This window comes from Microcaecilia unicolor, unplaced genomic scaffold (genome assembly GCF_901765095.1).
Source record: "Microcaecilia unicolor unplaced genomic scaffold, aMicUni1.1, whole genome shotgun sequence".
Lineage (NCBI taxonomy): Eukaryota > Metazoa > Chordata > Amphibia > Gymnophiona > Siphonopidae > Microcaecilia > Microcaecilia unicolor.
In genome coordinates, this window is record NW_021963274.1 from 5,216 (window position 1) to 19,202 (window position 13,987).

Consider the following 13,987-nt stretch of genomic DNA (forward strand, 5'->3'; position numbering starts at 1 on the left):
TATACATATACAGTGGTGGAAATAAGTATTTGATCCCTTGCTGATTTTGTAAGTTTGCCCACTGACAAAGACATGAGCAGCCCTAATTGAAGGGTAGGTTATTGGTAACAGTGAGAGATAGCACATCACAAATTAAATCCGGAAAATCACATTGTGGAAAGTATATGAATTTATTTGCATTCTGCAGAGGGAAATAAGTATTTAATCCCTCTGGCAAACAAGACCTAATACTTGGTGGCAAAACCCTTGTTGGCAAGCACAGCGGTCAGACGTCTTCTGTAGTTGATGATGAGGTTTGCACACATGTCAGGAGGAATTTTGGTCCACTCCTCTTTGCAGATCATCTCTAAATCATTAAGAGTTCTGGGCTGTCGATTGGCAACTCGCAGCTTCAGCTCCCTCCATAAGTTTTCAATGGGATTAAGGTCTGGTGACTGGCTAGGCCACTCCATGACCCTAATGTGCTTCTTCCTGAGCCACTCCTTTGTTGCCTTGGCTGTATGTTTTGGGTCATTGTCGTGCTGGAAGACCCAGCCACGACCCATTTTTAAGGCCCTGGCGGAGGGAAGGAGGTTGTCACTCAGAATTGTACGGTACATGGCCCCATCCATTCTCCCATTGATGCGGTGAAGTAGTCCTGTGCCCTTAGCAGAGAAACACCCCCAAAACATAACATTTCCACCTCCATGCTTGACAGTGGGGACGGTGTTCTTTGGGTCATAGGCAGCATTTCTCTTCCTCCAAACACGGCGAGTTGAGTTCATGCCAAAGAGCTCAATTTTTGTCTCATCTGACCACAGCACCTTCTCCCAATCACTCTCGGCATCATCCAGGTGTTCACTGGCAAACTTCAGACGGGCCGTCACATGTGCCTTCCGGAGCAGGGGGACCTTGCGGGCACTGCAGGATTGCAATCCGTTATGTCGTAATGTGTTACCAATGGTTTTCGTGGTGACAGTGGTCCCAGCTGCCTTGAGATCATTGACAAGTTCCCCCCTTGTAGTTGTAGGCTGATTTCTAACCTTCCTCATGATCAAGGATACCCCACGAGGTGAGATTTTGCGTGGAGCCCCAGATCTTTGTCGATTGACAGTCATTTTGTACTTCTTCCATTTTCTTACTATGGCACCAACAGTTGTCTCCTTCTCGCCCAGCGTCTTACTGATGGTTTTGTAGCCCATTCCAGCCTTGTGCAGGTGTATGATCTTGTCCCTGACATCCTTAGACAGCTCCTTGCTCTTGGCCATTTTGTAGAGGTTAGAGTCTGACTGATTCACTGAGTCTGTGGACAGGTGTCTTTCATACAGGTGACCATTGCCGACAGCTGTCTGTCATGCAGGTAACGAGTTGATTTGGAGCATCTACCTGGTCTGTAGGGGCCAGATCTCTTACTGGTTGGTGGGGGATCAAATACTTATTTCCCTCTGCAGAATGCAAATAAATTCATATACTTTCCACAATGTGATTTTCCAGATTTAATTTGTGATGTGCTATCTCTCACTGTTACCAATAACCTACCCTTCAATTATGGGCTGCTTATGTCTTTGTCAGTGGGCAAACTTACAAAATCAGCAAGGGATCAAATACTTATTTCCACCACTGTAAAGTATCACATACCATGTAAAATGAGTTTATCTTGTTGGGCAGACTGGATGGACCGTACAGGTCTTTATCTGCCGTCATTTACTATGTTACTATGTAACTGATAATATACTATAAGGTGCATGCAGCACTTGACACACGCATGTATACGCCCTCCTTTCAGTTATGTGCTATACCACTTATGCACTACCTTATAGCATGTAGTACACGCATGCCAGTTAAGGTGCCACTTACGCATGCAAGGCATGCATAACTGCACACATCCAGTTATAGAATTGCCCTGTAAATATTTGGCAGTGGTAATCATCAGTGCTGCTGAATATATGTACTAATTTAAATGCCACTGCGGGCATTTAAATTAATATGGTGACCACAGCTGCTGAAACTTACCCTCTGTATTTATATTATCCAAAACAAATCAACATAATCTAATACACAAGTTTGCAACAGAATTTTTTAACTTTCTGCAGGGATGCCTTTGTTTCTCTGCTAACCATAGGACGCAGGTGTTCGCCATAGGACCTCTTCCAACAGAGCATCTCATGTAGTCAGATCATGCTTGAGTCATCAAAAATCAGACCAAAGCAGCAGCAGAGATCAAGAAAAGATTCACACACTGAAAACACTGCAAGCTTTTGCAGATAGACATTTAAAACAGCAGCCATATAAACAACAAACTGTTATTTATATGCAGACAGTTTTTCAGATGCGTGAACATGGTCCAAAATTAAAAATCAGATGTTGTAGAATGTTTGATGAAGTATCCAACCAAGCCTGCATTGTTCCCGTAAAAGTAACTGCAGAGGTGGTCGCTTCGCATTTGTTTGTCTCTTCAGACTCACTGGATTTTTAGTGTTATTAGATTTCAGGTTTCATCGATTTATCCAAAACACATTCCTCCTGCAAATTAAATGAATATTTTGAATGTGTCATTCACAAGAGTGAACATGAAAAACAAAGAAATTAAACTGTGGCTTTTATGCCTGAAAGGGCAAAACACATCAGACTAAACTGCCTAGGGATTGATGTTTTTCACTGTGGTGGCAAAGGCTAATGGACTGAACATTTGAGTATTGCCAGATTCCTTTTTCAGTTTAAAATGATCATATTGATAAGAGACCATGGCAAACTGTCCCATATGGCATATGAAAATGACCCTTCAAATTCTGCTTTTATAAAATCAGATGTAGATATTTTTTAGTTTAGACAATTTTTTATTGAGCAAATGAATAAAAAATACAGCAGTTCAAGCAGAAACATGTGTAGTTCCATGAGTTTAAACTATAAATTTCTAGCCCTTTCCCTTCCCCCCCCCAACCCTTCAATCAAGCTATAGTAAAGTATTATAGCTATGATAAGTAGCAATAAACAGACTCAGGGACTTCAATATAAACATGCCATATGTAACAATGATTCCACCCACATTCCCCCCCTAAACACCCTGCAGCCCCTTACTTCCCCCAACCCACAGTTACAGACACAGCGCGTTTGAGGAGGAGGAGCTTGGTTTCTTAGTTCCCCCCCCCCCCTAAAAAAATGGCTCTAACAAAAAAGGAATATGAGATGCCTGAGACAAATAAATGTAACTTTGCAGAGGACATGTGCGTCCTCACAATCTACAGTCAACTGCCTAACCTGCCCCTAAACCCAAACCACCCCCTAGAATCTACCCCTCCCAATATTAAGATTTACAGGGTATTTATTATCAGAATATTTGGATGCAAGGTTAGCAAAAAAATTTCTCAAACCTGTAAATACAATTGCTTCTTTTTGGGGGACCCATGGGCATCCCATTCCTCCCATTGAGCCAAAAGATGAAAAGCCTTTCCTCCAGTGCCAGTAGGTTGGAGCTTCCTATGACAACCAGTGTTGCATAATACAGTTCCTTGTCACTAAGGCCATTTTCCTCAATAATAGTATTTCCTCTGGCCACGAAAGGCCCCTCACTTGTCTAATAAGAGTTGATCCACAGAGCCTATACCAGAAATACCTAATGAGAGCTCAATATATTGCTTCAGTTGCGACCAGAATTGCACCTTAATACAGTGCCACAGGGAAAGCGCAAAAGTATTCCGTTCTCTGAAGCATTTCAGGCAGGTGGATGTGGTGAGTTGACCTGCTTTGTACATTTGCGTTTGTGTACCATATACCTAAGCAAGACTCTAGAAGAGCATTCCCAAAACCAGGCATAGGCAATAAGAGAGGGGATACTCCATATATTTAACATTAAATCCCAGCCAATCATTGTCAATCCCAATTCCCCCTCCCAACGTGCCTGAATGACCTCCAAAGATTTTGGCCTTTCAAACTAATGGATATAACACTTGATCTAGTCAGCTTAGGGGCACACTTCTCCGACATGGCACGTGTTTCGCTGGAATGCTTTTTCAAGGATGGCCCCTAATATCAGCTGCCACTCATCCTGACGACATTTGCCAAATGTGGTCGATCCTTAAAAAAGCATTCCAGCGAAACACGTGCTGTGTTGGAGAAGAGTGCCCCTAAGCCAACTAGATTAAGTGTTAAATCCTGAAGGTGAGTATTAAGTAACATAGAACAGTATAAGGCAGTCTACTAAATTTATTTCTAAAAACGTTTATTGAACAATTAAAAAACTATATAGGAAGGTGGCAGCTACTGAACCAGTGACGATCTGAGTGTGTAAGACACTGTGCAAAAGTGTACAACGGCACAGAACCTTACTACTGAGGTTCATTAACCAACACGTTGACTTCTGTTGTTCAGCTGGATTTCACGGGTATCTTAGAAGAGTATTTGATATCCAACGTGTGTTTGTTGAACAAATCCAGCATTCGTTTAGAACAAAGCCATATTTATCTGCTTTTGAATTTGTCATCTAGATTGGAGACATAAAAACTGCTGAGAAATATTTTCAAGATGTGGAGAAGGTAACACAGAATCTTGATGGGCACCAGCATAAAATTACAGTTTTAATGAACAGGTATGTCACTTTGGATCTCAGTGAAACTTTTTCTGAGGTTTGGTTTAAGAACTTTCACCTTAAATTTTATCCTGTTGTTATCAACATTTTCTTAAAAAAAAAAAAAAACAACAACTTAATTTCATCACTTTCAACAAGCTTTTAAGTTGCTCCAACATTGTGGAATGCCTTCCATGTTGAGGTACATGTTTATTATGGACATTTGATATACCACATCTGGCTGGCAGGTCAATGCAGTTTACATCTACAATATCATAAGAAATAAGGAAAGGAATGCCATTAAAATAAAAGCAATCATACCAACTAAAAGATACAAAGGACGAGGAAACTAACCATGAGAGCAGCATATGAACAGGAGCATATCATCTGTAAAGTGATTGCTTGTCATTCAGGAAATACACAAAGAGACATATGGCTCCTTTTACCAAATGGCTCTATCAATTAGCAGCATTCTGAATGTGAAGAAGCCCATTCAGTTCCCGTGGGCTTCCCATTCAGCGCACGCTAATCGGTAGCGCCCGCATTGTAGAAGGAGCCCATAGTTATTTGAGAAATTTTATCCTTGAATGAATAATCAGAAGATTTGGAAACTGATCCATTAGGCCCAGGGACAAAAAGGATCACAGATTACCGGTTGTGTGTGTCTCATAATATTTCAAAAGCTCCCTTATTACAGTTTTCATCATTATAGAAGCAAATGCTATATATTTTGTTACCACATGCTTATAAGCATGTGTCACATTCATAGAGTAAGGTCTCAGAAGTACTTAAACAGCCATTTACAGTAGCAGAAGTGAGTTCAAACCCAGGCTAACTAGAAAGAATATTGTCACAGCAACAATACAGGTAATGTGGTAAATAAAGCCTTTCAGTGGCTTGAAATGTTTACCTTGAGGAAACTGAAATATAAAATGGAAAGTGTATATAAATTCACCCTATTATTCTAAAGACAAGAAGTAAAAAAGCAAGCAACTTACTTCAATGTAGCCTAGTCCTTCATAAAAGCATTTCCATGTGTTCAGGCCTAGCTCTCTGTATAACCATCAAATCTGAGTTTTTGAGATATGACCAGTACCCAGAGCAACCCACCAGTTCATGAAAATTCTTAATAATTTTGAACCACCAATCAATATATTTTCCTCTGTTTTAACATCAACCCCAGTGCACATTTCATTTCTTGACATGGGAGGCAGATACAGTAACTCTTTTGATCTGACAGGGCTATAATCAGTTAGGAGTAATATGGTTGTGAGTCCCAGAGTCCATGAAAATGTGGTCTAGTTTTTCATGCCAGAGGATAGGATTTCTAGTGGGCAGCAGCAGAGAGATTCATGAAGGGAAATGGGGCCAGTTCTGTCCCTCTGGGGGGAGGGACAGTGGTAGCATAGGATGGAAGAAGAAAAAAGGGAAGGAGGAGCTACTGCAGCAGGATGGCGGTGGCATTCTGGTCATGCACTCTCTGCCAGTTACATGCCATGGGTGGGCAGGGGCCCACCAACTTTGGGCTCAGGGCCACCCAGCAGTAATTCACCTGTGTAGTAGCTATTGGAGATTCCCAAGCTCTGCCAGCTGAAGACCTATCAGAAGGTGCTCAGAACAATACTGTCCAGCTCAGCAGGCAGTAGCAATAATAGCACCTGCACATGTGCCTAAAAACTGGGCAGCATTGTTGTGGTTGCCTTCAGGGGAGCTCTTCAGCTGGCGAGGCTTGAGAATCCCCGAGGTATTTATATATTTTTTTAATTTGAGTGGGGAGCACTGGGAGAGACAGGGGAGGGGTAGAAAGAAGACAGCAGAGAGGACATTTCATGCTCACCCATTTTTACTATAGGCCCACCCAAAATCAGTCAGATGGCTGCTCTCTGCATCTCCCAGACATGATCCCTGTGTCCCAGTATTAATGCTGGGTAGAAGGTGAATGAAAAGCAGACAGTTGAAAACTTTGAATGCTCCCTAATGTCCACACAAGAGCTCCTCTTTCATTTTTCATGCTCATGCTCATTGCTCAGTCCCCTCACATCTCGCATTCTCTCCCGCCTTCCCCTTCTATCGCTGCATGGAGCAAATGTACTCAAACTCTCTCTCCAAGGGCTATAGACAATACACTGAAATCTTCTGCCCAGTGTGCAGCGGCAACCGAAAAAGCAAATGATGCTAGAAATTATTAGGAAAGGGATGCAAAATAAGACCAAGAATATTATAATGCCTCCGTATCACTTCAAGAGTATTGCGTTCAATTCTGGTCCCATATCTCAAAAAAGATATAACGGAATTAGAAAAGGTTCAAAGAAGACTGACCAAAATGATAAAGGGGATGGAACTCCTCCCATATGAAGAAAGGCTATAGAGGTTAGGGCTTTTCAGCTTGGAAAAGAGACGGCTGAAGGAGGATATGATTGGGGTCTATAAAATCCTGAATGGTGTAGAACAGGTAAAAGTGAATCGATTTTTCAATCTTTCGAAAAGGGGACACTCAATTAAATTATATGGAAAAATTATAGTTTTTTTTTTTTTCAAACACACGCAATAACACAATTACTAAAAGCTATAAACATAGCTCAGTCCTCCTACAAAATGCAAGCAACCCTCCAATTCACAGTTTATTAATTATGGGAGCCAGAACGTAATCAGCTAGGGTGCACTTATCTTGAAGTGTCTTCCCAAGTTTCCTTTACAAGAGATGCCAACTGGTCTGACAGAGCCCTGTTTCAAAGAAAAATCTCGTCCTTTAGTAACCTGCTCATTTACGTGGCTTCCTTGTAGAACAGCACTCTTGAATGGTTGTCAAAATGGTGTACGGGAGCGCTGTTCCGCAAGGGAGCCATGTAAATGAGCAGGTTCCTGAAAAGGGATACCAAACTCCTCCTGCAGCATTTGAAATGTTTTTAAATTCCCATCATTTAACAGCTGCCCCAAGAGCCATATCTGCTGTCTCTGCCAAACTGGCCAATGAACTGGCTTACCTGCTATTTGTGTCCTTGGATTATTCCAAATAACATATTATTCCCATCAGTATTTTCCCGCCACAGCTCCTCAAGCCTCTGGAAAGCAGCCATAGTAGCCATCATAACAGGGAATCGCTTTCCTTTGGAACAGGTGTTCATCCCCGCCAGATAGGATAAGTGAGTGGGTGATACCGTAGACTCCTCTACAACTAGCCAAATTGGTTTATTCTGCAAGCAGTGCACTAGAAACCAGTAGCTACCCTGCTGCAGCTTGTAGGCATAATGATAATGTTCAAAATTTGGTAAACTGAACCCCCCCCCCCAATTCCCTAACTTACTGCAATTTCCACAATGCAATCCCTTTGAAGATGATTTAGCCAGAGAAATTTAGAAATAATACTTTCCAAAGTCATACAGAAAGTTGCCGGAAAAAGTAACGGTAACATACTTAAAATATAATTAATTTTTGGCATTAACACCATCTTGATAGTCTCCATTCTACCTCACAAGGACAGATACAATAGTGACCATGCTTCCACCAATCTTTTCAGTGATGTCATCAAAACTAATATTTTTGTCAACAGTATCCTCCAAGGTGTTTCCATGCCAGATTCCTAGATATTTAAGATAAAATGGTTTCCATCAGAATGGATACTGCACAATATCAATTTTTAGAAACCAAGATTAATAAAGGGAAACACTGTTTTATCCCAATTCAGCCTATAACCCCAAAATTTGCCAAACTGATCTATAATTGTTAACAAGGAGGGGATAAATGCAACCATAAGATATACCAACAAATCATCAGCATATAACGATAATTTAAATTCCAGCCCTAACAAACAGTATCCTTCTACACCCGCTGATTGTCTGTTGACTAACACTAAAGGTTCCATAAACAAAATAAATAAAAGAGGTGAAAGGGGGTAGCCTTGCAGCATAGCCACAGATACAGAGAAGGCCTCTGACAGCAACCCATTGACATATACACTTGCCTTCAGCTGTGAACATAACAAGCCAACTCTTGATACAAACAGTAACCCAAAACCAAAGCATTCCTTAACCTTAAACAAATAGTTCCATTCAACCCTGTCAAACGCCTTCTCAGCATTCAAGGACACCACGACTAAAGGTTGAGCAGTATGACCTGACATAGAAATGAGATGACACAATATCTAAGAGTTCAGTTATCTGAAGTCGACCTTCCCTTCATGAAACCATTCTGATCCTGATGAATCAACACATTCATTACTCTTGACAATCTAATGACCAGTACTTTAGCATAAATCTTACTATCCACATTTATTAAGGAGATTGGCCTGTAATTACCCATACGTGAAGAATCCTTAGGGGCTTGGTATGTTTCTGAAAGAATCTCTAGTGCACTCTTTGCAAAAGTGGTATTAACTCCTTTTCAAAAGCTTGATAATACTTTACACCCTTCCATATTGACCATAAAAGTCCATGTATGCCATAGTCATCTTATTGCAGGTTGCCATAGAATAAAAACTTCTATTATGAGTCCAGGATCCCTCAGCTGAGTACAGTTGCTTGGATATGTTGTTCCAAGACTCCATATTTATTTATTTATATCTATGAATTGTATTTGTAATCTGATTGAAGTGATTTAGAATCAGGAGTTTAAATGCACCATTTATAAATACATGTGTAACAATATAGTGAATAATGCATTTATGTTCCAGGGCATTTCTCTGTCTTGGACAGAACAACTTTGCAGAGGCTCACAAATTCTACACAGAAATTCTTATGCTGGACCCAACTAATGCTGTGGTAAGACTCCTGTTCTACATAGTATGTGTTTTAAAAGAATGCTGATTGACTCCATAGTAAATTCTGTTTTAAAATGTGTGGGTTGCTTGCCACTTTCCTATTTATCTTCTTTTTAGTCTTTCCTGAGTATGCTTTTTCTGATATTTGGACTGTGTCTCACGATGCCTGCATGCATGCGATAGTCATAAGGAACAGCACAGCAGTACCTTGATGTACTTACAAATCGTACCGGTGCAAGCATAGGAGCCGGTGCTGTGGGTGCTTCAGCACCCCCAATATTGAGAAAATTCCTTGTATATGTCCAGGGAGAAGTTATTTCCACTGGTCTTAGCACCCCCAATAATTTTGAAGAGTTGGCTCCCATGGGTGCAAGACATTCCCCTAGGAAGGATAGATTAAAACAGTGCTGCCCAAAATCTTTATCCATTTTAATACTTCAAAATTCATGTAACTCTACATGATGATGAGACCAGTAGCCGACTTTCACTCTTCTTCCTTCTCTTGACCACCTCTTCTTTCCCGTTTATCCAACACAGGATGGCAGCAATAGAGCAATCAGCAGAGTGTGTTCACAGATCCCAGTACTCTGCAGGAATTATCCAGTCTAACAGGAAGCCCACATGGGAGAAGAGGGCAGAGTCTGTGAACAGTCTCTGACTCACAGTTCACATGCTGACTGCCAGGGCAAGTCCAGAGAGAAGGGGTGCAGCCCTGTAACTCTATCTATTGATGATATGATACCATTTGGGGTCCCAACACACAGTTTGGGAACCATCGGATTAAAACAAACAAATTAGAAAGTGCACGCTACAAGCATAAAGGTTTGTTTCCTTTCCACTGCCCACGTGAAGGCCAGCAACGGGTATCGACAGTAAAAGTTGTCAGGTTATTATAATTTTGCACTGATTACAATTCAGTGACAACTTCTCCTTCCAGTTTCCTGTGGCAAATTTCAGCAACATCCATTCAGTGCTTTCCAACTTCCACTGTGCTGGATGCATCCTCAGAAATAGGTGCTCTTCCCGAAACACACCATGAAATCTTAATATTTAGTTCCAAACTGAACTGTCAAATCTGTTCACTGAGAAATCTCCATACCCAAGTGTTAGAATGTCCTTCATTGTATTATGTGAGCACTCTGCTCTCTTTACCTTTCTGGTACACTGTATCGAAAACATTGTGAAGATGTGCTTTCACAGGAAAATGTAGTCCGGGTCAAATTGCAAGGTACTGTGTCATAGTTACTAAGGTACATTACTGATTAACATGCATTATTTTACTGCAAGTCCCATTTTAAGCGGTGGGACCTAGCTAGCTACTAATAACACACGTTGACTGTATTAGTGCTTAGAAAACCCAGTAACTGTGACCCACTGTGCCTTACTCTATATTTATTCCTTTGAAAGAGCAACACTTGAGGTGCCTTTAATACCTGCCAGGTGTGCTGCGGTGCATGGCCTGTACAAGAGAGGATGGAAGAGAAAAGAGATGAGGCTCAAAACTTAAGTTTGAAGGTTTCTCCAAAAAGACTTATTAGACAGAAAACATAGCAAGGGAGTGCTGTGCTGTGGACAATGAGGAGCCCTATTACTAAACCGCGTAGGCACCTCCGCATGCCCAATGCGTGCCAGTTTGGAACTACTGCCTGGCTACCACATGGCCTGGGCGGTAATTTCATTTTTTACAAAATAGATTTTATTTTTTGCAGCATGCGGCACTAACCGGGTTGTAATCGACATTGTACAAATACTGACGATCATCGCCCAGTTAACGCATGAGACCTTACCACTAAGTGAATGGATGGCGGTAAGGTCTCAGGCCCAAAATGGACGCGTGCCAATTTTCATTTTCTTGCACGTCCATTTTTGCGCGCGCCCCCCCCCCCAAAAGGCCTTTTTACAGCCGCGCTGAAAATGGATTTGTGAACATCCAAAACACGCGCCTACACTAGCACAGGCCATATTTCAGCGCACCTTAGTAAAAGGACCCCTGAGTTCTTAGTTACTTCATTTAAGTTCCAACATTTCAAACGCACTGTTTCCTATTAGCTGAGTAGGAGTCCTCAAACTGCATTGTTGCCAGTGGGTGGTGGTGTTTCAATATTATGTTTTCAGTGACTAGAGACGGGCAGGTTTCCTGGAGTCCAGCAGAGCTTGCCTGGCCCTCACTATTGAAAAGGTGATAGTGAAACAGCACCACCCACTGGCAGTTCTGTAAGTGGAAGACTCCTGCTCAACTTAGAGGGAACAGTGTTCAAATTCTTTTTAAGTTTTAAAGAATTCTGTAGATCAGAGAATGAACTGTTATATTTCAGCATTTTGTTGGTAGGTGCTTTGCTTTAATACACAATTGTTTGCTTTCTTCTAGGCTAATAACAATGCTGCTGTTTGCCTGCTTTACCTGGGCAAACTCAAGGATTCCCTGCGACAGTTAGAAGGACTAGTTCAGCAGGACCCCAAGCACTACCTCCATGAAAGTGTCCTTTTCAATCTGACCACCATGTATGAGCTGGAATCCTCTCGCAGTATGCAGAAGAAACAGGCCCTGCTAGAGGCAGTTGCTGTCAAAGAAGGTGATAGCTTTAACACTCAGTGTCTGAAGCTGGTATAGTCCATTTGCTCTCGTTTCTTTATGAAAGTTTATTTTTAAAAGTGTATATTTGGCTGAATATGTACATTAAATAAAGTTGCTCCTACTACATAGTCATTAAGATGCAGATGTGTTCTGTTGTTCAGTGGCTGTGTCTTTTGACAATCTATCCTGATGCTTTATGCTATGTAGTGTAAAAGAATAAGTGTATTCAGTAGTATGCCACACACAGTGGCATGAAGGAGTGAGTGTAGCACCACACCAGTGCCTGTCCTGTCTGACATTTACAAGCTAGCTTCATTTATTAAAATGTTTAGACAGGCCTCAGATTCCATAATCCATAGCCCTAAGTGGGTGGAATCAGCCACTATTTAGGAATTATTAGGAAAGGAATGGAAAACAAAAATGAGAATGTTATAATGTCTTTGTATCACTCAGTGGTGCAACTGCAGCTCAAATACTGTGTGCAGTTCTTGTTGCCGCATCTCAAAAAAGATAAAGGGGATGGAATGAGGAAAGGCTAAAGCGACTAGGGCTCCTCAGAGAAGAGACAGCTGAGGGGAGATATGATAGAGGTCTGTAAAATACTAAGTGGAGTGAATGGATAGAGGTGAACCTCTTGTTTACTGTTTCCAAAAATACTAGGATTAGGGGGCACGCAACGAAGCTACTAAGTAGTAAATTTTAAACAAACTAGGAAAATATTTCTTCACTCAACATGTAATTAAACTCTGGAATTCATTGCCAGAGAATGTGGTAAAAGCAGCTTAACAGAGTTTAAAATAGGTTTGAATAGTTTCCCAAAAGAAACTTTTTAGAGGGGCTTCTTAGCCTTTCTGCACATCATGGTCTCTTCTGGACAACCATTCAAAAAGGCGGTAAATAAATCCTAATAATAATAACCATCTCTCCTCAGCACTGAAAATGTGAGGCTGCCTGGATATAATGTTTTTTTTCTCTAACATTATATCCACTGTTCCCTAATTTTCACATACCTCAACAATTGTTTACCACTTCAACAACTGAATTGTATAATCGATCTACAGCACTTAGATTGCTGAACTATTTATTCTGTTTTGTTAGCTCATATGTTTGTTTATTATGTTCCCTCAACCACACTCTATATCATGGTTGCTTAACGCTTTTCATTTTCATGTGGTGTTGTAAGTTTTTGAAAATTTACAAATAAAATTTGGAAAAAAAAAGTTTGGATAATTTTCTAAAAGAAAAGCCTTTAAGCCATCATTTGGGCTTGATGGACCTTCCGTCTGTCCCAATATGGCAATGCTTATATTTTCACGTTCTTATTTGCCAAAGGGAAACATGTGACAGTGATCACAAAAATTATTAGTAGAGCATATATGAGGAACATGTCTTCAGTGCTGTACTGCTTGAATACATATTATAGGTTGCCTAGCTAATTTGATGCCATCAAACTTAATAATATGTCAGCTGAGGAAGGAACACCAGCCCCACTGCTCAAACACTAGGAAAAGAAACTGCCAAAACCTACACTTCCAGCAAATCCTCATCGTCTGTTTCCAGTTTTGAAAAAAGAGCGTGTACACCTAACAAGATCCTACTGCCTTAGCCAGTGCTGGAAAAAGCCTACAGGGATGGGCAACATATGACCTAATATTGAATTTTATGCATCTTGTGAGACCTTGGGAAGTATACACAGAAAACATCATTAACCAGAGTTTTGGCAATTGTAACTACTTTATTTTCAGAATAACCACTGAGCAGTTTGTTTCATCACGTTTAGTTAAATAAATAAATAAGTAAAATTGTTATCACAGAAGTTCTATAGAGCTCTGTCCATTTCTGATTCTGACATTATGTAATGTTGCAGCCCACCAGGGATATATTGACATTCATACATCCCTCTGTTGCCTACCTGTATCTTAGTACAGGCCTTTAAAGAATGAGCATGCAGTCAGCTGTACATAACACCTTCATGAAATATGTTTCATGAGTCAGTTATCAAACTAAGGGTCTCTTATCAAGCCACGCTAGCAACTTCCGGTGTGGTAATGCCAACAAAGCCCATTCACTTTGAATGGGCTCCCTTAGCATTGCCGCAAGGCTTGATAATAGA

General features: G+C 40.9%; 1 protein-coding gene across 1 annotated transcript; it reads left to right on the plus strand.

Moving 5' to 3' along the window:
• Positions 1-4,463: 4,463 nt before the first annotated feature.
• Positions 4,464-12,302, plus strand: LOC115459131 (trafficking protein particle complex subunit 12-like; the record flags this gene model as incomplete). The annotated part of the gene is made up of 3 exons (XM_030189005.1): positions 4,464-4,564; positions 9,213-9,300; positions 11,668-12,302. Coding segments are annotated over 3 exons (432 nt in total), but the record flags the coding sequence as incomplete, so codon positions are not given.
• Between the last annotated feature and the right edge of the window lie 1,685 nt (positions 12,303-13,987).